The 24,888-nt window shown below is 40.0% G+C and overlaps 1 protein-coding gene across 1 annotated transcript; it reads left to right on the top strand.

Annotated features, from left to right (window-relative positions):
* The first annotated feature begins 12,457 nt into the window (after positions 1 to 12,457).
* On the top strand, positions 12,458 to 24,332 carry muc15 (mucin 15, cell surface associated). The gene is made up of 4 exons (XM_031744566.2): positions 12,458 to 12,570; positions 17,118 to 17,830; positions 19,930 to 20,106; positions 22,563 to 24,332. Exons 2-4 carry the CDS (start codon positions 17,137 to 17,139, stop codon positions 22,670 to 22,672), a joined length of 981 nt encoding a protein of 326 aa, XP_031600426.1. The 5' UTR covers positions 12,458 to 12,570; positions 17,118 to 17,136; the 3' UTR covers positions 22,673 to 24,332.
* Positions 24,333 to 24,888: the final 556 nt, after the last annotated feature.

Here is a 24,888-nt window from a genome sequence, read left to right as displayed (position 1 = left end):
ATAGAAGGACTAAAGGTTGCTTCATGGAGGCTTATCTCTTACGTTGAATGTTCAGTAACCTTGGTTAAGTTTGCAATTTTAGGGTCATTTCATTACTGTTCTACAGTCTTACAAACAGGGGTTAAATGTAGCACTTGAGTGTAGTGCACTAATGATTTAATTAAGTGCCATGTCAAAACAAACCAGAATAAAGTGCTAACCTTGAAGATGGATTAAAGTTTGTACTGTGAGCACAACACCCCAGGTACACTGGATCAAACAAAAGCATGAGGTAGTAAAGGATATACAGAAGTAATAACTGGATAATATTGAAAATAATTTCAAAGTCGTACCTAAAGACTTTCCATTCTTGGCTCAATGCTCTCTTTGTCATGTGTCAAATAATCTGGAAGCTGCTGGATTCTGTGATATGCTGCTTTATCCCGATATTTCAGGCTTTTTATGTCACATCAAGCCCATAAACATGACATAAATCATTTCAGTTCTTTGCTTTTGAACATCAGATTGTTTTCAGGATGGATTTTAAAAAAAGGATCTTTTAACTGCCTTGGATGTCTTCCTGATACCTTATCTTGTGAATGATGGTTCAATAAAGGATGCTTGAGAAGAATGTCCTTTAAAAATAGTGCTAAGAAGAACAATTCAACATTAGTTTGCTTATTCAAATTTATCAGTGTCCTAAAAAAAGAAGAAATGATAAACAAACACATCTGATTATAATAAGGAAGGTTTACTGTTTAATTTCAGTATAAATATCATGACCTCATAAAGGTGTGTCTTGTTTGCCTGAGAGGGTTGGGGGTTTTTTTAGCATATGAAAATATGGAGATACTTAGTCATTGTTTTGGTATCCAGTATCTCTACTCATCTACAATGCACTGATCTTATCCAAAGAACATGTTAGAAAGAATACATGTCATCGTGTGCTATTTCTTTGCCATTAGTCCTGCTTCCTCTCACACTCAGCCACCTATGTTAAGTTGGAATTTTCTTCTTTAAGTGGACTAAAAGTGCAAAAAGAAACTTGTGCAGTAAATCATCTGCTGTGACACATTTACAAACACAAACATCACATCAGCACTGGATCAATATAGAGATATTACTTCTAACGTGCCCACTGAGAATTATCATGCATTTCTAGCTATTTAGACTCTCTTAGCTCATTGTTGTATTTTTACAGCCAATTAAATTTGCGGTTAAGTCTGACTGCCCTCCGAACTACATTTTCCACCAGTACTTGTCTGCTTTCAGTACACAAACTAAGACAATTGTGCTATATTTCCAGTTCAAAACAGACCCAAAAGCCAAGCTACGTATATAATTAAATTAGTGCTGTCAGCGTTAATCTCGTTAAAATGACGTTAATGCATAACTGCATTAACGCGTCAACGGATAACTGCATTAACACATTAACCTTAGTGAGTTAGCACGGATCGAGCGCGTGGGGCTGGACAGTGCGAACACATTAACGAGCTAACCGTGTGATTTGCCGTGTTAATGCAGTTATTTTAACAAGATTAACATTTACAGCACTAAATTAAATCTATTCAAATCACAACGACCTTTCCTTTCATGCCAAAAAACCAAACAAAACATAGGATAAATCACAGTGAATACAACCTGCAGCCAACAATCCCTACAAACTCAACAACAACAATGACGTGTCTGCCTGGAAGAAAGAGATGCAAGCTTTGCCATTGTAGCTCATTTTGTATTAAGTCATTAGCTGGAAGGAACCACTACTGGCACCTGTCACAGGTCATGCCTATAAATAAACATGAAGAGCGCACGTTTCATGTAGCACGTAAAACAATATTTAAGGCAACACACATGAGAATTAGAGTTGCTTAGTTGACCTTTTCCATAATATCTTTCCTGAATTATTAATAGGCATTCATCTATTCCTTAGTGTCATGTGAGAATTGCTTTTAAAAGTCTCACTAAACACTTGGATCAGTGGACTCTAAACCGGTGACAGTAAAGCATAAAGGATGCAAATGCAGACAAGATCAGGGAAACATAAGCAGTGCCGAAGTCTTATTATTATTGTTGTTATTGCAAAATAAGCTTACCCTGCTGGTTGTCAGACAATAGCAGCCCGAGATCCGGGACTGACTCAAACAGACAGGATGGACCGGGTAGGGAGTGGCTAAAAGTTGAGTGGGTGCAGAATGAAAGACGTGTCTGTTTTCATTCTTGAGCCATCAAATATTGTCATTTTGTCCAAGCCACTGGCTCCTCAGAAACGTGCCTTATATAGTGTCACTCGGAGTGGGAGCAAAGTGAATGCATTAAGAGACCAATGCCAACTAACACGCTGTGAGCTAGTAGACGGTATATGACAAAATAGAATCATTTTATGGCCGGAGATGAGAATGTGTCGGTGAAGTAGATGCTAAATCCAGCGCTCCAAAATCGTGACACATACTGCAGACAAACGGGGAACGCAACCACCACCCATACTGCCTCATTGTTACCCTTTTAGACAGGACTATTATCTCTAGGCACCCAACACCGCTGTGTCCGGTGCGTCAAGGCACTTACACCAAATGACATCTTGTACGTATCAGGCGATGCCAACAGAATCTGACAAACCGACAGTGTTTGACATCCTGGGATGAGAATGAGATGAAAAGGCTGAAGGACTCTGGTGGGTGGAAGAAGCAGAAGGAAAAAAAACTGGACTGTGAGCAGATTGTGACATTTTACTGTTGCCATGAAACACAATTGTATCAAACAGCAAGAAAAAAAAGGTTTATTAAACCTTCTGTGCACTTAGTGTCCACCACAAAATGGCAGGTGTAGGTGTATTAATGACAAATCAGTGACCTGGTGCAGTCACCTGATAACCAATCACTGTAGACACAATGAGTCAGTTCTTTCATTACAAATGCTGTCATCCATAGCAAATGGGTCAGTCCTTCCTTTCTCTAAATGTATAGAAAAAGTTGCCCTCAACAGGTCTCAGAATAGGTCATAAACCTTAAAACTAAATTGCCTTTGTTATACGCAAGCCAGGTGTGGAATTACCTGTTGGAGATCAGAGAAATGCACATCTTTATTTTAAAACCTGCTTTTTTACTGATTATGTCATATATATTTACTATATGTGGTTGTTTTAGTGGCTGTTGCTTATTGGATTCCCTTTGTACGTTATTAACTCTCGCCTGTGGTTTGTGCTCTGACTCTGGAGCAGCATGTTTCTTCTTTGTGGTTGCTGCCCTGCACTGATTGCCCTCACGCTAATCTGCTCTGTTTATATGACGTCATATATTTAAACACGACGCCTGCCGGTCACTTATGATTTAAACGAAAATTATTATCGAGCCCTCAGTGCTCACTTAGCGTTGCCTTTGCAGTACTAACCAGATCAGCACAATGTATAGTGAGAAATCTGTTTTATAATTAGTACTGAAAGGTATATATACCTTCATATATACGTCAGCTTTCCTCTTTCCTTTTTTTTTCTGCCCAACCCCAGCGGCCAGTTTCAAAAACAGGTGCCGCACCCATGAGCTGAGTTTGCCTCAAGCAGAAATCTTCAAGGCTGATGGAAAACAAACAAACATACAAAAAAAAAAGGTTGCCACTGCAGAAGTGCCAAAAACTATAGTTTCATAGCCAAAACTCACTGCTTCCGGCTATGGATATTAAATGAAATAATATGTTTATAGCAAGTATAGCCTTGTACAACAAGTAATTTACCTCTTAGGAAGTGAGGGTGGTATTTTTGCAATTTACGTTACGTTCTATAAAAAGATTTGAAATTCTTCTTTACACTCATTTAAGAAATTTCAAATTGATTTACTTAAAAACGTTATGTCTGGCAAATTGGTAAGAAACTAAATGGTGAACTGACTCATTGAAAAACATTGAGTTAACCTGCCAAAGCAGTTTGTTATTTGTTGAAATAACACCATGTGTTTTGGCAATGAGCTGAAGTACTTTACTATTTTCATTTGTTAAAGGTTTCTGTTCCTATTCGGGTCCAATTGGGCTTCATTGTTTGTCTATAGCCCAGCTCCAGCTCCAGGTGACAGGAAGTCAAAGGGATGTTACCTGTCAATGGTCAGCAGCAGCAGCCCATAATTGGTCTGAATGTTGTTATAAATTCATATGGATTGGTTTATGCCTTTTATTAGGTTGTAAACTGTCACTGATACATTGAAGTTCTTGTTGACAAAGGCTGAGAGAGGAGGCTAGAGGGAGAGAAATGCAAAGAGCTGGGTTAGACAGCAAATCGAGAGGGAGCAAAAGGAAACAGCTCAGAGTGGACGTGTAGTCAAAAAAAGCTATAAAGTCAAGACTGCTTCTGTTTTGCCCATTCACTGATGATAATGTCACATAACTAAGCATTGTTTTTTACTGTTATCAAGTGTAGATCCCTAACCTGCTCTTATAATAAGTTTTTATAAAATTACATTTTTATATTTGTGTGTGATTGTTGGGGCAAAGAAGAAGTGAGGAGCATGGAGAGCGATACAAGAGCAGGAGAAACCAGGTGAGCAAAAAAACTTAAATGTGAATTCAACTCTTACCAGTTTAGGTCTTGTAAACTGGAGTGACAGGGTGATTTTCCATATCTGTACTGAATAGCGCTTGATGAGTTGGTGGACTGCCTTTGTGTGGTTAAGAAATGGAAACAATGTCGGACATGTTTGTCCTTTTGTCTGCTTGGCTGAAAATTGTTCGTTAATTTATTTTTGCAAAGTTCTGGTCAACTTGACCAAGCCTTTGCTTCGGATTTGATAACTAAACCTTAAACTTAAACTTAATACACCTAAAACTGGTATTTTATATTGGAATCATTGATTATTCATTATAAATTATTCACTACAATAGGTCATCCAACTAATTAGGTTGCTTTTGAAGGTAAGACTGTAATGAGGACCCAGTTGAAATGAAATGAGGTATGAAAATGTGAGAAGCGCTGACTACATTTAAAAGCATATTCCATTAATGTTAATTGCAAGGCACTGTATGCATGACATTATGATTTGGGGCTTAGCCTCCCCCTGGGGGTGGGCAATTAATTTTCCCAAGGAACCACATGAAAAACTGGGACTATTGTGGACGGCTGCAACAAAGAGATAAAATTAATATTGAACACTATAGAGTTCATTGGTTTAGCCTTCCATAACAGTCCCAGTTTCTCATATGGCGCCTTGGGAAAATTAAATGGCTACCCTTGCACAAGCTGTTTGCTAGGCTAAGCTACTTCAAATCAGTACTTTTTTTGGGAACATTTTTAATCAAGTTTGGCTACAAATAATACAATTTGCTGTGTGGTACAACCTGTTGAGGAAGTCTCTGTTGTAGTTCGTTACACAGCACTTATCAGTAGATAAGATAAAATCTGTGTCTGTGCATTACACTTATACAGTTTGTGCATGCTAACCAGTTTTGCTAGCATTAGCCCATAACTTAGCACTCCAAGCGCTCACCCAAACAAGGTTACTTCTGGGATCAAAAAGTAAAGATGGTGATGCTAAAATGCTAAATAAATAAATAAATACAAAATCAAGACTTCAAAACAGGACACAGAGCAATCGCAAGGTTTCTGTTTGTTACAAGGGAATCTTCCTTGCCACGATTTGTTTTTGGTGTTAGGAATAGCTAGCTTCTTACTATTATTATCATATTATAAATAAAATCTTGGTTAAAAACTGTCATTTAGGACGACACCTACTGGCTATGGACAAAATAACCCAACTGCCTGACACATAGAAAAGTAAGACTGGACTGGGTTCACTTACAAGACAGCCGGTCAGAGCAGGGTTTCAGGTTTACAGGTAGAAAGCAAAAGCTAGGCAGCTATAAAACAGGCGATGGAGTGCTGCGAAGTTACAGTGCAAAAAACCCGAACTGACAGAGGAAGTATTGTGAGCCAGCTTTATTTATTGAGGTGACTAATTGGTGAAGTGGAAGCAGGTGAGTGGAGAGGCGGAGAAGATCAGGAGATGAGATGTGTCTGGTAGGAAGGGGAGGTGGGAGTGACTGATCTAAAACGACAAGAGAGAAACGCAGAACAGAATAAACAACTGAGCTGTAAACCAAGACATGTGTTTACTAGACTTGTGGATATGCAACAGAACCTTTAAATTGCCATTATATAATATGTATGAAGCATGTTTAGTAACAAAAAAACGTAAATGAAGCTGTAGATTCAGTTCTGGTTTGAAAATAAGATTGGGCTGAAGTGTTTAAGCAATCGTTTCTTTTGTATTTTTTAGCATGAATAATTGATGCTTATACAAAGCTGTCCTTTGGCTCCACGCAGAGAATAACCTTGCAATTGGCTGCATTCCAGCTTGGCTGTTTACATGTACCTTCGACACCCTGTAACTGAGTCTCTCAACGTCCATTAATAAACCAGATTATTCTTGTGCCACCTGAGGTGTGCACTTGCCCACAAACACAGCACTTCAACAGAAAACAAGGGAGAAGAACACGCAGCCAGCTCTGCAATTTGAAAAAAAAATTATATTATCCAACATGGTAATTTATCTTGGAAGACATTTTGCACACATTAAGGAAATTATATTTGAGGAGTCCAGGATGTCTGTATGTCACAGTGACCTTGTTTTATATTACCAGATTTTTGCATGAAGGATTACAGCACATGCTGCACTCTTCTGCCTCCTCACTGCATTTCACTGGCACTATTAAAATGCACTTTTTATTGAGATCCTGACAATCACAGAAAGCTTGTGAGCTGCTTTTCTGTTGTTAAAGATAGTTGCGAGGAAGAAAAGAGATCCAGAAAACTCCAAAATAGGCCCATAAAGCCTTTATTGGCTGTTCATTATTCAGCCAGTGTATTTTGGGCCCTGACTCCCTAATGAAGGCCATGAGGCTCACATGTGTTGAATTCACAATATAGTGGAATACAGCTATTCCTGAGGTGGTATAAAAATAGGAAACGTTCGACTGTGTACGGTGTATATCTAGGTGTAAACCTAAAAGATGTCAAGGCAGAGCCATTCAGCTTTCCCTCCCTGCCTTCTGGGTCTTACTGTTTTCTGCCAGACACAAACCTGAAGGAGATAATTCAAGTCTGACAGCGAGGTATCCCCAGTGCCGCACAAATGCAGCCCTGCACTCACACTCGCACACACACAAATCACCTGCTCGTTGTGGGTTTTAAGAGGGTATCATTAATGCCTTTTGTGAGTTCACTGCAGTATAACAGGGCATACACTCCGGATCCGTCTGAAAAAAACAGCTTTCCCACATTTGTTTTAAAGGCTAAGCAGAACTAGAAGCAATGGCTTTGCAGTTAAAACTGTGAGGACTCATCGATGTAGCAGGAAAGTTCTAGGCAGCAGTTACTGCAACGCCACAAACATATCTTGTGATTACATGTCCTTTGTTTAGCTCACATAGAAGGCAATTTACTGTAAAAATTTCATTTTCATGAACACAGTCGAAAACCATAAAATCCTCACGAGGAAGCCGCGCAGGATTCGACTTGGTGGAAATTATGCGCTTTTTATAATCAACTGAGGAAATAAGTGAGAGCGTGCACAGTTTGGCTTTTTCATTATGCCTCTCCAAAGATTTGCAAAGTGTTTTTGTTCAGACTGAGCCACAGAATCTTTAGCACACAGGGAAAACACTCATCAAATCTAATGCTTAACAGGCGGATCTGAGAGCGCCATTTCGGAGAACGTACTGGAAACAAGACTATCGTTTAAACTACACACATGAAACTTTAATTCAGAAGCACACGTGTGAAACTGTAACGTAAAACAAACAGCAATGAATCGTAAAAGTGAAAAAGACGAACACACCTTTTCAGCAAAGCTAATCTGAAACAAGACACTGACAAACATCCACGGTTTGATCTGTTTTTCTGCTTGCCTAATCAGAGCGAATTAACCTCAAATGCAATAATAGCTCGAAGGATGCTTCAAAGACTCAGATAAGTGCAGACCCATTATGGCAGTTTGGCTGTTATATCCCTCTTGCAGCCATTTCCCTGAATGAGTTTCTCCAGTACAGCAAAAGCAGCCTCAGATCTCTGAACAAGCTTGTCCGTGTTCACATATTAAGGCTTATTTTCCTACGTCCTAATACTGCTGATAGATAATTCACACGATACCGCTGCGAGCACATCTTTATGTAACTAAATTATTAATCCGACGCTGGGAAATTATATCTCTGAATTCTCAAAGTGAGCATGTTGCTGTTGTTGGGCGATTTCACTGTTTTTATGTCCGTAGCGCTTTTGTCTATCTTGAGTCTGGGAGATATATTTCAGGGAGCATCATCTAAATTTCCACATTTATGAATTTCTGGGTGCTTGGGCTGTCGGTGTGCTGTACATAACTGTAAATTTACATTCAGTCTTTGATTTTACCATCAAACGATGTGTGCTCTGCAGCATATATTACGATGACGAATGGCAACACATTTCCCTATTCAATACGGACCGGAACGTATGCAGAAACATGTGGGGCCTGCACAGAAGCCTGGTTGAATGAATATATTCAGTGGTGTATGTTAGGAGGATCTGGTAAATGAATGAGCCATACATATGAATGAATACATGAAAGTGCCAGATTTATTCAAATTAAAGTTGAAAATCCTTTCTCTGCCCTCATTACTCATTCTACTATGGAGGTGTTTGACAAGACTTTTTAATGAAGAAGGATTCCAGCTTAATTTATATAACTAGATGTATCTACAGCGAGATAAGAGCTGTCTGAATCATCCAGAAATAGGAGCCCCTATACTCTGTTTCACTTATCCAGGCAGGCACTCCATCCTTTGGGATAAGAGACATGGTACAGTCCAATGTATGAATGTATTTATATGTGCTTGTACACCACTCTGCATTTAATCTTTAGTTATTATTCATCTCTACCTGTCTTTGACATTTGTCCTATCTACTGTCTACTCACCCCCAACCAGTAATGGGAGATGGCTGCCCCATCCCTGAGCCTAGTTCTACTGGAGGCTTCTTCCTGTTAAATGGGAGTTTTTCCTTCCCGCTGTTGCCAAGTGCTTACTAAAGGGACCCGTCTGATTGTTGGGGTTTTCTCTGTATTATTGTAGATTCTTTACTTTATAATGTAAAGAGCCTTAAGTTGAGTGTTGTGATGCAGTGTTGAAGTTTATCAGATAAATCACATTGATTCAACATTTAAGACCATTTTATATGGTGTCACAACATTTGATAGCATCAAAAATGAACAAAACCAGATATGCCAGCGAGTGCATCATGAGAAAACACCAACTTGAGTCTTTTTCCTGTGATCAAAACTTGTCACTTATTGTTTTCCGGGGCTACCGAGCATATGGGTTTCAGCAAAAGGGAAGAACTTCGGGCTGGCCTTCCCTTGAAACCCGAGGAAAGAATGTGTCACGCTGACATCTGCTGCTTACGATCGCCCTTCCCTCCGTTTCTTGCACATATCTGATCAATTATAATTTGATAGGCAGTGTGGAGCACCGACAGACATGAAGCAATATTTACAAAGCAATGCTAATTAGATCAGCTCTCCTGCACAGCCTTGGGAGTAGTTTGTTATGCTCCTGCTATTATCACACCGAGCAGGATTGTGTTGGTGTTTGCTGAATTGTCCATGTGCGAGCCAGAGTAATACAGTTACTTCTTCATTCAGTTGAGACTCAATTTCAAGAATCAGCTTGAAATTTAACATGGTATTTTTGGAACTTGCAAGTGACTCCAAATTATATTATCAATCAGATACAGGCTCACCGCTTCATTAGGTACATGCAGACATGGTCAAAGCAACCTGCTGACGTTCAAACCGAGCGTCAAAATAGGGAAGAAAAGTGACTTTGAATGTGGCATAGTTGTTTGTGCCAAATGCACATTTCTATTTCTAAAACTGATGATCTACCAGGACTTTCTAGGGTTATAGAAAATGCCTTCATGGTTTTAGAGGTCAATGGAGAATGGTCAGACTGCTTTGGGCAAATAGTAAAGCAACAGTAACCCAAATGACCACTTGTTATTTTCAAAATAGGAGAAGAATGCACAGATGGGTTACAGCACCAGAACAACACTGCTGTAGAAGACTGGATAAATGCTGTTTGGTCTGCTGAATTTCTGCTGGAATATTAAAATGGTAAGGTCAAATCTAAGCCCTCTATCAATGCTTCAGGCTTGTGGATGTGCCATAATGGTGTGGAGGCCCACTTTGGGTCACTTGAGCATCATTTAAATGCTACAGCCTACCTGAGTATTGCTGTGGACTCTGTTCATCCCTTTATCATCCCACAGTGTACCCTTCTTCTGATGGCTGCTTCTAGCAGGCTCCATGCCATGTCACAAAGCTCAAATCATGGTTTCTTGAACATGTCAGTGAGTTCAGTGTACTCAGTGTACAGTCACCTCATCTCAATCCAATAGAGCATCTTTGGGATGCGATGTAACAGGATATTTCCATCATGGATGTGCAGCTGAGAAATCTGCAGCAACTGTGTGATGCTATCATGCCAACATCTCCGAGAACTGTTTCCAGCACCCTGTTGAACCTGTGCCATGAAGAATTAAGGCAGGTCTGAGGGCACAAGGGGGTCGAACCCGGTACTGACAAAGTGTCAGCTGACTATATGTAACATATTACAGAAATGAGTGAAAAAATGTGTGAAGCTATGCTACATTTGGAATCTAGTTAATGCCAAAGCCTCTTTTTTGTTCAGATTGTGTTTTTAAGTCAGTGTTAAAACACATTAGATATTATTTTTATATTTTGTCTTTGTTTTCTATGTGTTGCCTCTCTGTGCCAAGGTTAGTCTATGTGATAGCACAGTCACGCGAGTCAAATGGCCCAATCCTGCACATACAGGCGTATCTATTTGCGATGCAAATGTCTGAGAGCTAGGCACTGAGGGCATTTCTCTCCAAGTGGCTCCAGTTATGAATTGCATGTATGTTTATTTGCATTCCTCCCTTACTGTAATCCTGAAAACTGGCATGACTGTTTGCTGTTCTTATTGTCTAAATTCTACTGCCAAAGATCAAAGAAACAGAGACTTTGCTTCAGTCCTTTTATCTATCCATAAAGCTACAGATCTTTGGGCAGTGGGTGAAACTTGGCATTAAACTTCAGTATTCACAAATGCACCCTTCTTCATAATGCATTCTCCAGGTTTCACAGCACCCTAATTTGCTTTTTCTTTAACCTTTCATGACTTTTGCACACTTTTGTTTTGCACTCAAGTTTGAAGGCTGTTTATCCTCTGTTCAAGATTTAGGCATTTCTATTATTCACATCCCTGATGAGGCTACATGATCCCATTAGCTTCAAACACTGGCAGGCCACATGAGGTGGCAGCGACAAGCTGTCTGTGAGGAACTCTGTGTGCTCGGAACAGTGGGCCACTGTTAAACCTCATCTATGGCAGTATATCAGCAGCTAAACAATGGTATCTTCAGTGCAAGATGATAAATAAAAGCCACGTGGTTATGATAGCAAAACACGAGTACTGTTTGCGAATGTTAATGTGTTTGATTGCTGGCTTATAACATGTAAAACAGGTAGGAAGTAATAATCGAGACCTGAACAGACAGCTCTGCTGCTTTTTTCATCTCGTTTTATTCATATTTTAAAGAGATTTTTGACATGACCTGATGAAGGTTGGTTGTGTTATGTAGCTGCTTGACTGAGGCGAGTCTGCAGTGGCTGAAGCTGTAAAAATAACTGACTTAAAGCACTTGATTTTGGACTATTAATGGCTGCTAGGTATTCTGTATAATGCTCATGCTGATTGGGCGTACTCAGGGTTTTCTCTTTTGGAGAACTGGATGGGCTTTCAGACTATTTGATGGAAACCTGTAGTTTTCAATTTCATTAGCAAAACAAGCACAGCCACTCCCTCTTCTTAACTCACCAAAACACGCCAGCTTTGAGTGCCACTTCACCAGCCTCGCTCGTTCGCACTAAATGAATTCAGCCTCTGCGTGACTCACTTAATCGAGGAACGGGACAAAAAAGCAATCCTGGCTCATTTGACGCACGGTACCTGCGAGTTCACAAAGTCACACGTCACCTGGTAGCCTGATATAGACCAGAGACAAAAGCATGGATGAAACCCGAGCTTACCAGCCTCTTTTCTGTTACCATGACGACCGCAGCAGGAGGGGAAAAAAAAGGCTCAGAGGACCTTTGGCAAAAGGCTCCGCCCACTGGGGGGGAATTGACAGATCTAACCTGGCAACCTGGAAACCTGGCAACCAAAAATTAATATAATCAACTTATTTAGATGGCAACATGAAATAATGAGGTGGTAGCAAATTGACATTCCCCCAACCCTCTTTACTCGTACACCAATTCATTTTCATCCCCGTCCTCCGTGGCCTTTTCACGGCATGCAACTGGATGCGGTTCAGGGCGTGTTTCTGCTGCTGGCAGGTGAAGAAGCAGGTTGAACAGGTTCTTCCCTGAATGCCACTCTGTTGGGCCCTCCTCCCTCCCTCCTTCTCTTCCTTCTCTCTCCAAGCCGACTGCTGATTCACTCTCACATGTTGGCAGCTGAGTGAAGAGATTTTGTTGCCTGTGCACCTGTTCTCATCTGATATAGCCTAAGAATAAGGTAAGGATTTACTGAGGGAGGGTTTTATTTATTTATTTATTTTTTTGTCTTTCCTTTTCACAGCAAACGTGTGAGGCTAAAAGCTGCCGGGAATATGCTTTACAGGACGATATTTACTGTTATTTTTTATGAATATTCACAAACCCCCTATCTTCATTCCACTTTTTCTTTTCACAGCGGCATTGTGTTTAATGATATTTTGATTTGGTAGCTGTAACATTTACAGTTTTACAGTTACACTTAACAATTGGCCGTACCCCGCAGGTTTTGTCACTGCTTCTTATTTTGAAAGTGTAAAAATAGAAGATTCAAAAACTGAAGAGCTTTTGTTTTCAACATGAAAGTAAGAAAACAAGTTGGTTGCTAGGTGCCACAACGTCACAACGAGTGACATACATACTTTAAGACTTTATATAACCTAGGCAGGGGAATAAGTGGTTGCCAGTTTTTACAGTTAAGAGCCTTAGAGCGATGTTTTGTACATTTAAAAACTGGGATGGATGAACTATTGAGATCTTTGAATCCAGAGTACACACACTTTAAGATAAAAAAATCAATCAAAATATGGCCTAACCACACAAATGCATTGATAAGCAGAGTCAACAAAGAGAATTTTCTTTTCTTCATACACTGTTGGGTAGAGCTGAGAGTTGGTTAAGAGCTCAACTACTCTTAACCAGGAGTATAAAGGAGGAAAAACACAGCCTGAAACTTTTGCTGTACGTAGAGGTTGTGTTCCACATGAATGTAAAATAAATTACAGTATATTGAGGGGTGATAATAACTTCAGACAGCTAAAATGTCAGATAATTAAGAAGGATATGCCGTCGCCAGGTGTTTACAGGAATCACATTAGTGTCCCTTTCAGCCTGCGTGAGTGTGTCTGTGTGATGTTGATGAAGGCACGGCTGACTGAGCTGTTGAGATGATAGCTTGCGCGCTGACAGACTGGCATAGTGGGAGCTCTTTTCAACAGATGGCTTCTCTGAGTGCGAAGGGTCAGAAGCAAAATTCTCTCCCCGTTGCCGTGAACTTGCTGCTGTGCGAAGACTCGTCGGCGGGTCAAAATACTCTCTGGGTAGCCCGCCACTGTAATTTCTTTTTTTTTTAATGGTTCAGAGTAGTTGCTGTTCACAGCTATGCTCAGTGTCACGGCATCAAAGTGGGCATAGCTGGTTTGAAATTGCACGGCCCACATGTGCCATCCGAAGACACAATAGTGGTAGAGTCTGTGTCTGAACAGGTCAGCTGCACAATGTTTTTCTATGTTTTTTTAAAGCGAGTTGACAAACACCAATTACACTCTGGTCTTTGCATTATAGTGAACCCACTTCCACACTGATTGTGTGCTCATTTGAACAGTGACAATCAAACAAAAAAACAAAAGAAAACAGTGACGCTGCTGAGCTGCTTGCAAAACTGGTTCCACATTAACTGGTTTCTTTTACACAGGCTCCTCAAGATGCCTGCAGTGTAATTACACTTTTATTCTCCGCAGAGTGCTCAGTTGAGAGCTGTTGTCTTAAAATTGATGGTGTACTGTGAAGACGTGAGACGGGAAATGTGGGGAGAAAGAGGAAGGATGAAAAGTTCACACAGTATTCCAAAATCCATCAAGCGACGGGAAAGGCAGGAGGCGCATTAGCGTGTCATTTAAAAGCGCCACTTTGTTATTTTCCACCGCTGCAGTGTTATGAGCTCTAACTTGTTCCCGCCATGCTGCTGGACTGAGACACGAACAAGCCCGATTGATCCTGCGGCAGGCTGAAAAAGCAAAAACACACACGATTTTTTTCCCCATTTGTTTCTCGGAAAACAAAAAAGACCAGCACGAAAACAAAGTCGTCGGATGATAACAAGCTTGTTGAAAAGCTAACCACCGATTGAACAATCCCTGGCTGATTGTGAGCTGTCAGTCAAAACAACTGAGCGGTTCTGTTTTAAAGCTAACATCAGCAGTTTCAAGGAAATACAAACTGTATTCAAAACATAAGGAATATACATGCTTGGGTTTTCCTTTTTGCCAGATTGTCTGTCCCAATGAGCTAAAAACAAAGCACTTTCTTGATGTTTTTAGCACCTTTGTTGAATTGTTAAAATGAGATCATGTCAAAACAGGTAAAACCGGAAATATGAAATTCCCAGATTTGCAAGTGAAGCCTCTGTTGCTGCAGGCGCCGACGTTACACACTGTACACTGAGCCTCTCGCGCTGATTATAACAAGCATGACTTTAGAACAGAGCAACTGATCAACAAAGTGACTCACAGCAAGAGTGCCCTGTAGGGATTTGCAGTCATTTGTGTACTGGAGTGAAGCCGAGGGGAGAACACATAGCTCACAGGGCACTTGCACAATTCACACTGTCAAAAAGCCACAGATCTCACCAGAGATTGTGTCGGGGCTATGCAGACATCGTAGCGGATGACTGCATAGAAATTCGCCAACAAGCTCCCGAATGTGCCGTCTTCACAATGCTGTCAACTGTCCGCTGAGCGGCTCTCCGAAAGTCAGGAGGTGGCACGGAATTCAAGGATTTTCATTATGACTCATGTCAGTGAAGCTGACCTGCACCCCTTAAGCAGGTGTTTTGGTAGCTTTTGGAAAATGGGGGGGAAGAAAAAATCAGGCTAGAGATGTTTTGTTGTTGTTGAGTCTTTCAGCGTGGCCAGGCGGACTTTGAAGGCTGTGATGAACACACATTTAGCACCTGTGGGTCCTTCCTGATGGTGCTTATACTCAGCAGGCGGTAAACAGACTTTTCAGACAAAAACGGGGGGGGGGAGGAAATAACAGAAAAGCTGTTTTTCTTCCTTTAGCTTTTATTTGAATCAAAAATGCATTTTGTGTCCAACCTCCAATCTCCTTATGTTTTGAAAAAAAAAAAAAAACACATTAAAGCAACAAAAAGAAATAGCCAAAAATAAACAGCCAGTCGAGAAAATGTCAGTCAATGTGCAATTCAACAAAACTCTGATAAAGTACAAGTGTAGAACTGGGAAAAGGAGGACTTGTAGTTGTTATAATCCACAATATTATTAACATTGTCACTGGTTAGGAGCAATGCAACGTACATGTCATGCATCTTTTTCTAATTATAAAAATAGCCCGTGCTATATTAATGAGTAACACATTTTACTTATTATTCTGAATGAGTCTTCTTCATCATGTGTTATTTCAGTTTCTAAGTAGCGAGTCGATGACAGCTCCTTCTTTCAACTGATACTGAAATGTTATCTTCCTAGAGTACAGTCGGGATAGTAGTCGAACGCTGAGTTAGACTGAAATGTATAAAATCAGTGTTTACTGCCGTATGGCATATACATGAGTGACATAACACTCAACGCTACATCACATTCACACACTTTGTTAGAGGGGCAGGTTTGCTTGGCTATTATTAGCTTTGATGCCCTTTTGGGAAATTTTATGATGTAAAATGGATAAATGTTGCAACTGAGTTTTGATCTTGGAAAAAGCAGATTGCAAAGTAACTTTAACTTTAAAAGTCAGGTTTGAATGTTTCTTGACGATGGATATTTATCTGCTGGAGGTGGTCACGGTCACATGATGCAATCAGCAGCTTTCAAAGAAGTGAGCAAGATGACCTAAAAGAAGCAACTTGCATGAAGGTGACCTCGATGAACAAATCTGTGACCAAATGAAAATGAAAATGATTTTCCAGGCAAAAAATAAAAATTCCAAAAATAGATGAGCAAAACAAGTCTTGTAACAGAAGTTATGCAGCCCTCTAAAAACAAACAAACAAACAAACAAAACACTGAGCTTGGCAGTGACATCACATGATGGAGTGAGCTGAAGTTAGTGTCAGTATTAAGGTATACTCTCAACCAAATGTAGAAATATTGAAGTTGTCCTCATTGTTTTTGGACAACAACAGACTGGGCTTTCCTTAAGACAGCCTGTCGATACAGCTCATCCAATGAAATTTCTTATTGACCAATACTTTTTCCAGACACTCTGTTCAGCCTCCTCCTTTTGCCACAGGCAGGTTGTCATATCATATGGTATTAGAGTTACTGAGTAGTTATTAATGATGTTTTCAATTAAGCTGACATAGTTAGTTATGGCTAACTCCAAAGGCCTTTAACATCCTGTTAAGAATAATCTCTGATTAGTTTTCTTGTACATACATATGCTACGATCATTACAGCACGATTATTATTATTATTATTATATCATCATTTATGTTTTTAATAGTGCTGGCAGCATTAATCTCCTTAAAATGACGTTAACGCCATAACTGCATTAACACGACAAATCTCCGTTGGCGAGTTAGCGTGGATCACCCCGTGTGTGAGGCTGGACGGCATCAACGCGTTAGCGCGGTTAGCTTGTTAACGCGTTAGCGCCGTCCAGCCCCGCCCTCGGGGTGATCCGCGCTAACCAGCTAACTGACATTTTGCGCGTTAATGTGGTTATGTCGTTCTTGACATTTTAATGAGATTAACGATGACAGCGCTAGTTTTTAAATTAACAATTTGTATTTTAAGAAGTGAAATAATGCATATTTTTTCTCATGTGTTTCAGAGTAACAACAAAAGGGAAAATGAGACTTCTCCTCCTTCTCCTGCTTGTCCAGGCATTCCACCTGGCATCACTCCAATATACAACAGACTCTCCAGGGAGAACGATTGATAAGAGTTGGTTGCGCGCACGAGGCAAAATTCCAGAAGGAAGTGCGAATACTACGTTTACTAAAGGAAAGGATGAGGGAGTTAATGTTACAGAGTCAAATAATGACTACAGTGGGACATCATCTGGCTCAATGGCAACATATTCAGGAGAAGAGGAAATTAGTGGAAATGAGAAATGGGAGGATCAGAATGTTACCACCACGACCCTGAGTCCTGGAGTTCAAAACGGTACGATCGAGCCAACCGCGCTGCCGCCGACCACAACCGCAGATCCCACAAACTCAAGCCAGATCAACATGACGGGAACTGAAGGGGAATTTAATAAAACGGTGAGCCCGCGTAACTCCACCAGCTTCCCAGATTACTCTAATCGCACCGATTTAGACTCGAAAACCTCGGTTCCAGAGACCAACACTACAGAAGAGCACACAACAACTCTGACCACAACACTGGTACCAGGAATAAACGCGACAACAACCACATCTTCACCTACAACGGTGTTTCTTCCCGACGTCCCGGAGACTACAACTGCTGCTGCTCCAAACACGCCTGAGAAGGTCAACAAGACAGACAAAAGCGCCAGCTTAGCAGGCAGCTCCGATACAGGTACTGATGCAGTCTGTGTAACAGGATCTGGTCCACATTTGTCTGTCTGATCCTGAAGGCAAAAGGCAGATGGAAAATTGGAGAATATACTGTTTGTGTGAAAGTTTTAGAAGATTTTGACTTGACTTGGGTAATGCGGTTTGACACATCAGAATAAGATCCATGGGGCGGCAAAGGAGGTTTGAAAAATACTTACTCTACGCTCAGTGCTCATGAGGAAAATATTATCATGTCATATGTTTAACAAATTGCTTTTTTACATCCTTTTCCTGGTTCATATTTGCCAGCATCTATTTTCCCACTGGAAGAGGACAAATACCCCTTTTTTCAATAGCAAAGGCTGGATTGGGTTTCAAGTCCTAAAGAGGTGGCTGCTATGAGCAAAGGACTCTATTACAACCACCTTCTCAGCCGGACAATGAAACCCTGTTTTAGGGGGGAAAAACTTGAAAGACAGAGTGAGGGACTAAGGTCAGAGATACTTGTGCTGTCTCGGTGCAAGGGCGTGAGACTAGACTTTGGTGTCGACCACCAGATCAGGAAGATAAGACTGGAAAGGAAATTTATATTCCTTAATCAGTGCGTAAGCTAATAGAAGACCACGGTACAAAAAACAAAACCTTTACAGAGCTGGTGCAGTGGGGATTAAAATGACACAGCTCGTGGACAGATGGGACAGTAGGACATAACACTAACAGATGATGGCAATAGACAGCAGGAAAACAGATGTGAAACTGTGGGCAGCACGGAATGATAAAAAAAAGCTCCATAGTTATCATGACAGGAACAGCATGAGCACAGAAACTGTAGAAAAGCACAGAGTACAGATAAACAGTCTATATGTAAGATCCCACAAGGCAACTTAGCCTTCTCTGACACTAACTGACAATTAGCTAATCACCTCACTTACTCAGCTACAATCCATACAGACCTGTTAGTAACTCTGTGTGGGAAATGCCTGTGGGAATTACCTAATAATGGTGTAGATGACATGGGTATAGCTTTTAAGGATATCCTAGATAAATATTAAGCTTTTTCAAGGTTTCCAGATTCATCCTACAGAGAACATGACGTGTATCTGTGCCAAATTTCAGAGCAGTCCAGTTCGTAGTCGTTGATCTACAATACCGTCCGTTCAGTAAAACCGTGAACAACTCTCTACACAATTTTAGACTAACTTTATTTGCATGTGTTTGTACATTTTTGTCATCGTGAGATGAAAATTTAAGAAAAAACTGATAACTTGCAGTTCAATTTGTTAGCCAACCTTAAAAGGTGAGCTAACTAAAAATAATTTCCCAGCAAGAGCAACAATTGCTAAAATCTGTATTTCCACCCACGTTTCATTATGTTTACTTTAAAGTGAAATAAAAAAACACGCTGCTAAAGATGACAAGAATAGAAAAACACTTAATGAAACAAGTCTTTTGGTTCAGCCTGCCTTGGATTAGGGGTAAATTGATCCTAGCAAGTCTGTCAATTGAGCCGTTTCTAGATGAACAAAGTCACTGAATTATTTATGTGTGAGTCCTGACAAAATACCACTCGAGTATTTCTCTGTCAAAGGATATTGAGGACAGCTCTATCACTTTCAAAAACAATTATTTTCCTCTGCTGTTGCCTTGGACACATAAATTAAAATAGAACAGCAGCAAAACTTTATGTTATATATAAATAAAACCCAATTTTTTGAAAAAAAAAGTCAATAGGCTAGTTATTGTTTCTCTGTTTCCATTTAAACAGTTGTTATATATAATTTAATGACAACTTGAATGCTATTCATAAAGTATTCAGCCACATTTCACCATATTTAGATTACGATCACAACCTGCTGCCTTAAAATATTCAAATGAATTCCAGAAATTATCATGAATTTGGCATGTTAATTGCATTAATTATCACAGCGTAAATTGTACAATTCTGAATAATTGTGATGTATCACCATGCAATGCGTTACCGCTCCGAACGCAATTTGAAAAACACATTCTAGCCATAATTAGTCGACAATTATCCCTCAAAGATGCCAAACGATGTAAATAATTTCTTGTTGACAAATTATCTGTGACTCTCTCCCACCCCCACAACCCTTCACTTCTCAGACGAAGGTTTCGCAACAGATCCCCAGATCAGTAAACGACGCGACGCCTGGGGAGCTGTGCTGGGAACAGCCGTGGTTGTGGCATTTGTGGGACTGGTGGCCTTCGTAATCCTGAAGAAGAAGCAACAGAAGGCCTTCTCTCACAGGAAGCTGGTTGAGGAGTATCCTTCCGAGCCAGGTATGTGTGTTCCTTCGCGCTATAAAGTAACAGATCGTTTGCTTTAATCAGGGTTGCTGACTTGATAGCTATCGAAAGACTCTCATATTTAATAAAACGTCTGCCAGCAGACTATTAAATTATGCCGAGAAATGTAGTGCTGAGATAAAACTGCGCTAAATATGCCTTTGTCAGTGCTTCATAATGAGCCACTATAACTCACTTATCCCCTCGTATTTAAGGTAACTGGCTGCTGGATAGTGCTGCAGTCCCCTTTATAAAAAGTTGGCTGTTTAACATAGTGACAAAAGAGAGAGGTGCTGCTCTCTCGTACTCTCTCTCCCTTTCACATACACACACAAGTGCATAGCTAATCCTGTTTTAATAAGGCAACCCTCCCATAATAAGGTAACCTCACCATGCAAAATAGGATCATGTACTATGATAGTTTCTAATCTGTTGCTTTCCTGCCATGAACTTAGAGGGAAACAGCACTTTGTTGTCACAGTTCCCCTACACGCCCTCATACATAACCTTCCTTCATCTCCAGTTAAATTCATTAAAGTGCACACAGATATGCACGTGGGACTCGTGACTGCACGGGTGATTAGCTGGCAAAGTGCATCCAGTGAAGGCCGGCTTGAAAATGTACCTGCGCTTTCCAGATGAGTCACATTCCATCTTAAGCCATACACCCACTACAATGTAAGAGAAACAGGGTGGCAACTGAAAAACATATACTCTTAACAAGTATGTTGACAACACCCAACATTGTTAAAAGAAACTCCTCAGGTAACAAATGCAGAGTTACAAAATGGAAAGGAAGAAAACCTCTTTGGTAATGCAGTCGCTCAGTATTGTGCAGTATAACTCGAAGAGTGTAGAGCACTTGATAAACTGCTCACCAGTAAAGTGACGTGATACGACTGCCTACTTGCAACCCATGTATGTAAATTATGCGCTTAATGCAAACAAGCCCACAGGCTTCATGTGCAGAAATGAATGATTAAAAAAGCTTGCGAGAGGCAAAAGGTAGCCAGACACTGTGGGTCTGTGTGCTTGTTCCTTTATGGCTGTTATCATCCAATAACCTTGCTAGTACTGCAACCCTGTGCTTGAAAGCTAAAGCAAGAGTTGTTTTCTGCATGTAGTGTCTCTATCTGTGCGTGGTAAACTGTCATCAATTGTACATGTGAGCCAGAGACTCTCAGGCTGAAGAAGCGTTTTTGACCTTGCAAAGACAGTGTTTTTCTTCCCCGGGATTTATTTCAGTGATAGAAACATCAAGTGCTCAACTGATCTCAGTGTTGTCATTGATGTCAGTGCCATTGGCTCATACAGGCACCAGGCAAAGGTCAAAATATCGGAATGTTTTTAACAACAAGCGTCTGTTAAATGACACGGTAGATTTAAAATAGCAGCTAATGTTATGGATAAATGGTTAAAAGAGCTAACCATAACTGGGAAATTTTTAATACCAAAGTAGTCTTGCTTACCTACAAAAACTTAGATAATTTGTGTGGTAACACATTGCCACAATCTTCCCAGGAGTGGACAGGCCAGCAAACTCATCTCCAGGTCAGACCATTTAATCCCCAGCAAAAGCAAAATTGCAACAACCCGTCCACCAAAAAACAAAAAGTTGACCATTATATGTGCTATTGATGAAAGGGTTTTCAAGTCAGTCTGACAGGTCTGTGGGGGTACAAGAGATTAAAAAAATGGAACTGGTGATTTTTAGAACCGCTTACACAACACAAATGTCACTTTAGCCCTGGCCTTTACAATCGCTCCTTCTCTTCTTAGACCCTTCGTTTGCACAAGCAAAACAACTCCAGAAAACAACACAAGTAATATAAACCCAACATAAGATTGTTTAGGATTTATTACCTGTCCTTCTTGCTACACTGAGTATATTTTCACAGCAGATCCTTAAGGGCTGGCGACATTATCTCTGTGATGCAGTTATTTTCAGGTTAAGTGTAATTTATGTCTTAGGTGTGTCCACTTACCTTCGATCTATCTTATTTATTAATCGGAGTTAGGCGTAGTGATTTCCTATATAACGCTCCATAGTACTTGTAGGTGCAGAGGAAAACTATTATTCAGCAGGGACAATAGCAGCACATTCAGGAAAAGAGCTTTGTGTTATTGATTTTTGTTAAGGTTTTTTCAAAATGGGGCCTCGAGAAGAGAGCGCTTGCTCTTTGTTTCTAGGGTATGTTTTTACCGTCAAAGCCACCGTGTAATGCTAGTGTGTTAATATATCAGTAGACCGCTCCTTTTTGTGTACTTGGTTATCTTATGTTGGAAATAAAAGCATTAAAACAGAAAACCTAGGAGTCAAAAGCATAGGATCGGACTGCTGACAGTGGTCTACTCTTTAATCTTCCAACTAAACAAGTTAATTAGAGTACTTTTCTTTTTGCAAAAGACAAGGTGTATACTATAAATATTTAATATTGTCTACTTTCCAGTTCTCAGATTAGACAACAGTGAGCCTATGGACTTGAAGTTTGGTGCCTACTACAACCCAGGAGTACAAGGGGACACCATCCAAATGACCAACCTTCCAGGACGCCGTTGAAACTACAAAGTCATGAACTGCCTTTCAAAAAAAGTTTGCCACCTATGATTTTTGGCATTCAGTAGACAACTTACTGTCTAATGTGTGGATTTTTGTAAATAAGATGGTCTGAGAGTGGCATTTGTGGATGGGAATTACAAAGTGAATTATGTAGGTCTCTTGTCAGCCACAGATGATACTTATGTCAGATTATGTATTACGTTAATCAGATTTGCTGTATTTAACTAGGAATCACTGAAGGCAATCCATCTGAGTACACTGAGAAAGCCAAAATGAGCTGTTAGCCATTTATGTGTGTTGCCAAAGGGAATCAAAGATAGTCTTTCCTAATGAAGAATTTGCTTTGCAGTCAGTGAACAATGTCAAAAATCAAAACTTTTTGCTTTACTTTTAAACACATTTGTGTGAATGGCACCAACACCATTCAGTTAATGACAAGAAAAACAGAAACATTAGTATAAAAGCACATCAAGACACAACGAGGTTCCAGCTGATGCAAAATGTTTGAAAAAAAAATAGCACTGATGTCCTGCTGTCTAAATAGCAGACGACACAGCTGGCCTGTCGAGGCCTTTGCAACAACATTCAGAAGCCGTGGTGAACAATAACATTATCCATATCAACAATCACATGCTGTTACAGCATAAGGTAGGCAATAAGCAGTTAAATTCAAACTGTGCTTTTCAGATATTCCACAACTGGCAGTCACAGTCAGAGTCAGAGAATTGAAGCGTCAAAGCCAAAGACTTGAGTTTGTTTTCTACACACTAGTGACTGAGGTGGAGGGAGGCTGGGTGCTGCGTTGTTATTCATAGGCTGAGATTTTGGTATTCTGGAAGGGAGCTGTGTATTTGGTCTTCGCACTACTCAGAAGCAACAACTATATCAACATAATATACTGCTTAAATCTTCTGACCTCCAGGTGTCCAAACACAGATTTGACTTTCTCGTAGTGACTGTGTGCACATCAGTATATACTGTTTACCTGCAGCATAACCACAGCAAATTCAGAAAAAAAACTATCGTCATTGTTATTATTTTTTTATTCTTCTGTAATTTTGCTTCAGAAAAAAGCATCTCTTATATAACTGTTCCACTGTGGTTGGACAATAGGTAGAGATTAACTCCATTCTGGATGTATCTAATGCAACTGTACAAGAAAATCTAACAATATTGCTTATTTCTACACTGGTTCTGTTAACAGACATGTTTTTGGCTTTTTTAAAGAAAATAAACCCAGATATATACACATCCTTCAGCTCGCCCAGTCCTTTCACTCATCATTACCTGAGTGACACCAACACTCAATCAATATGCTTCCTTTCTATGATTGATATGTACCTCAGCTTTGCCTTAATAGTCAATAGACAACTGTCGCACACACACACACACACACACACACACACACACACACACACACACACACATATATATACAGTGGTTAGTTCAGCAGACATGTTGGGTCTGCTTCCTTCCTCTCTAATTTTACACATCAATCAGTGCATGAAACATTTTTCCTGAGTCAGAGAAGCGAGTTTAGCATTGCAGTATTAAACAAGGCAATGCAGGTGGATTATGGGAGAATTCTACATGGGTTGCGATTGCTTGTAAATTTTACGGAACTGAATGATGCTTTACTAAATAAACAACCTTCCCAAAACCGTCTCTGTTTTGTGAGTTTGCATAATTGCCTTCAAATGTGTGTAAAAAACATACAAATTGTGTTTCCTTTTATTATCAAACAAGCCATTCCATGCACGCACACACATAAGAGTCAGTATTAAGAATGTTGGACAAACAAAGGCGTCCTTCTTTCATCACAAAACTTGCTCGGTCTCTTTTAATTAACAGCAACAGTTTAGGATGTGATTGTTTGGCAGGGTGCTCAAATCAATTAACTGAGGCTAAGTCCTTGATAAAGAATGTGTACATATTTCTTTGGGTGGTATTGACAGGTTAATTTATACCTCCAGCTGAGCCAAATTAATTCAAATGAAATGAAATGATTGCTATCTAAATTGAGGCCATGTTTTTTTTTTTATTGGCTAAACTGAAATTCTTTTTTTTTTCAAGTTAACTTGCAGGAAATGAGTTTAACCTACAAGCCAGGCCTGTTGTAATAACTCAAATCAGTGTCTTCTTATCAGATGAGCCTTCTACAACAGGTTAATCGTCAGTGGTGCATTACGCTAAAGTCCTGTTATTTTTATTTAGCA

The sequence above is a fragment of the Oreochromis aureus genome, linkage group 1 (assembly GCF_013358895.1).
Source record: "Oreochromis aureus strain Israel breed Guangdong linkage group 1, ZZ_aureus, whole genome shotgun sequence".
NCBI classification, from domain to species: Eukaryota; Metazoa; Chordata; class Actinopteri; order Cichliformes; family Cichlidae; genus Oreochromis; species Oreochromis aureus.
Note: the sequence above shows the minus strand (reverse complement) of the source record. Positions and strands in the feature narration are given on the sequence as shown.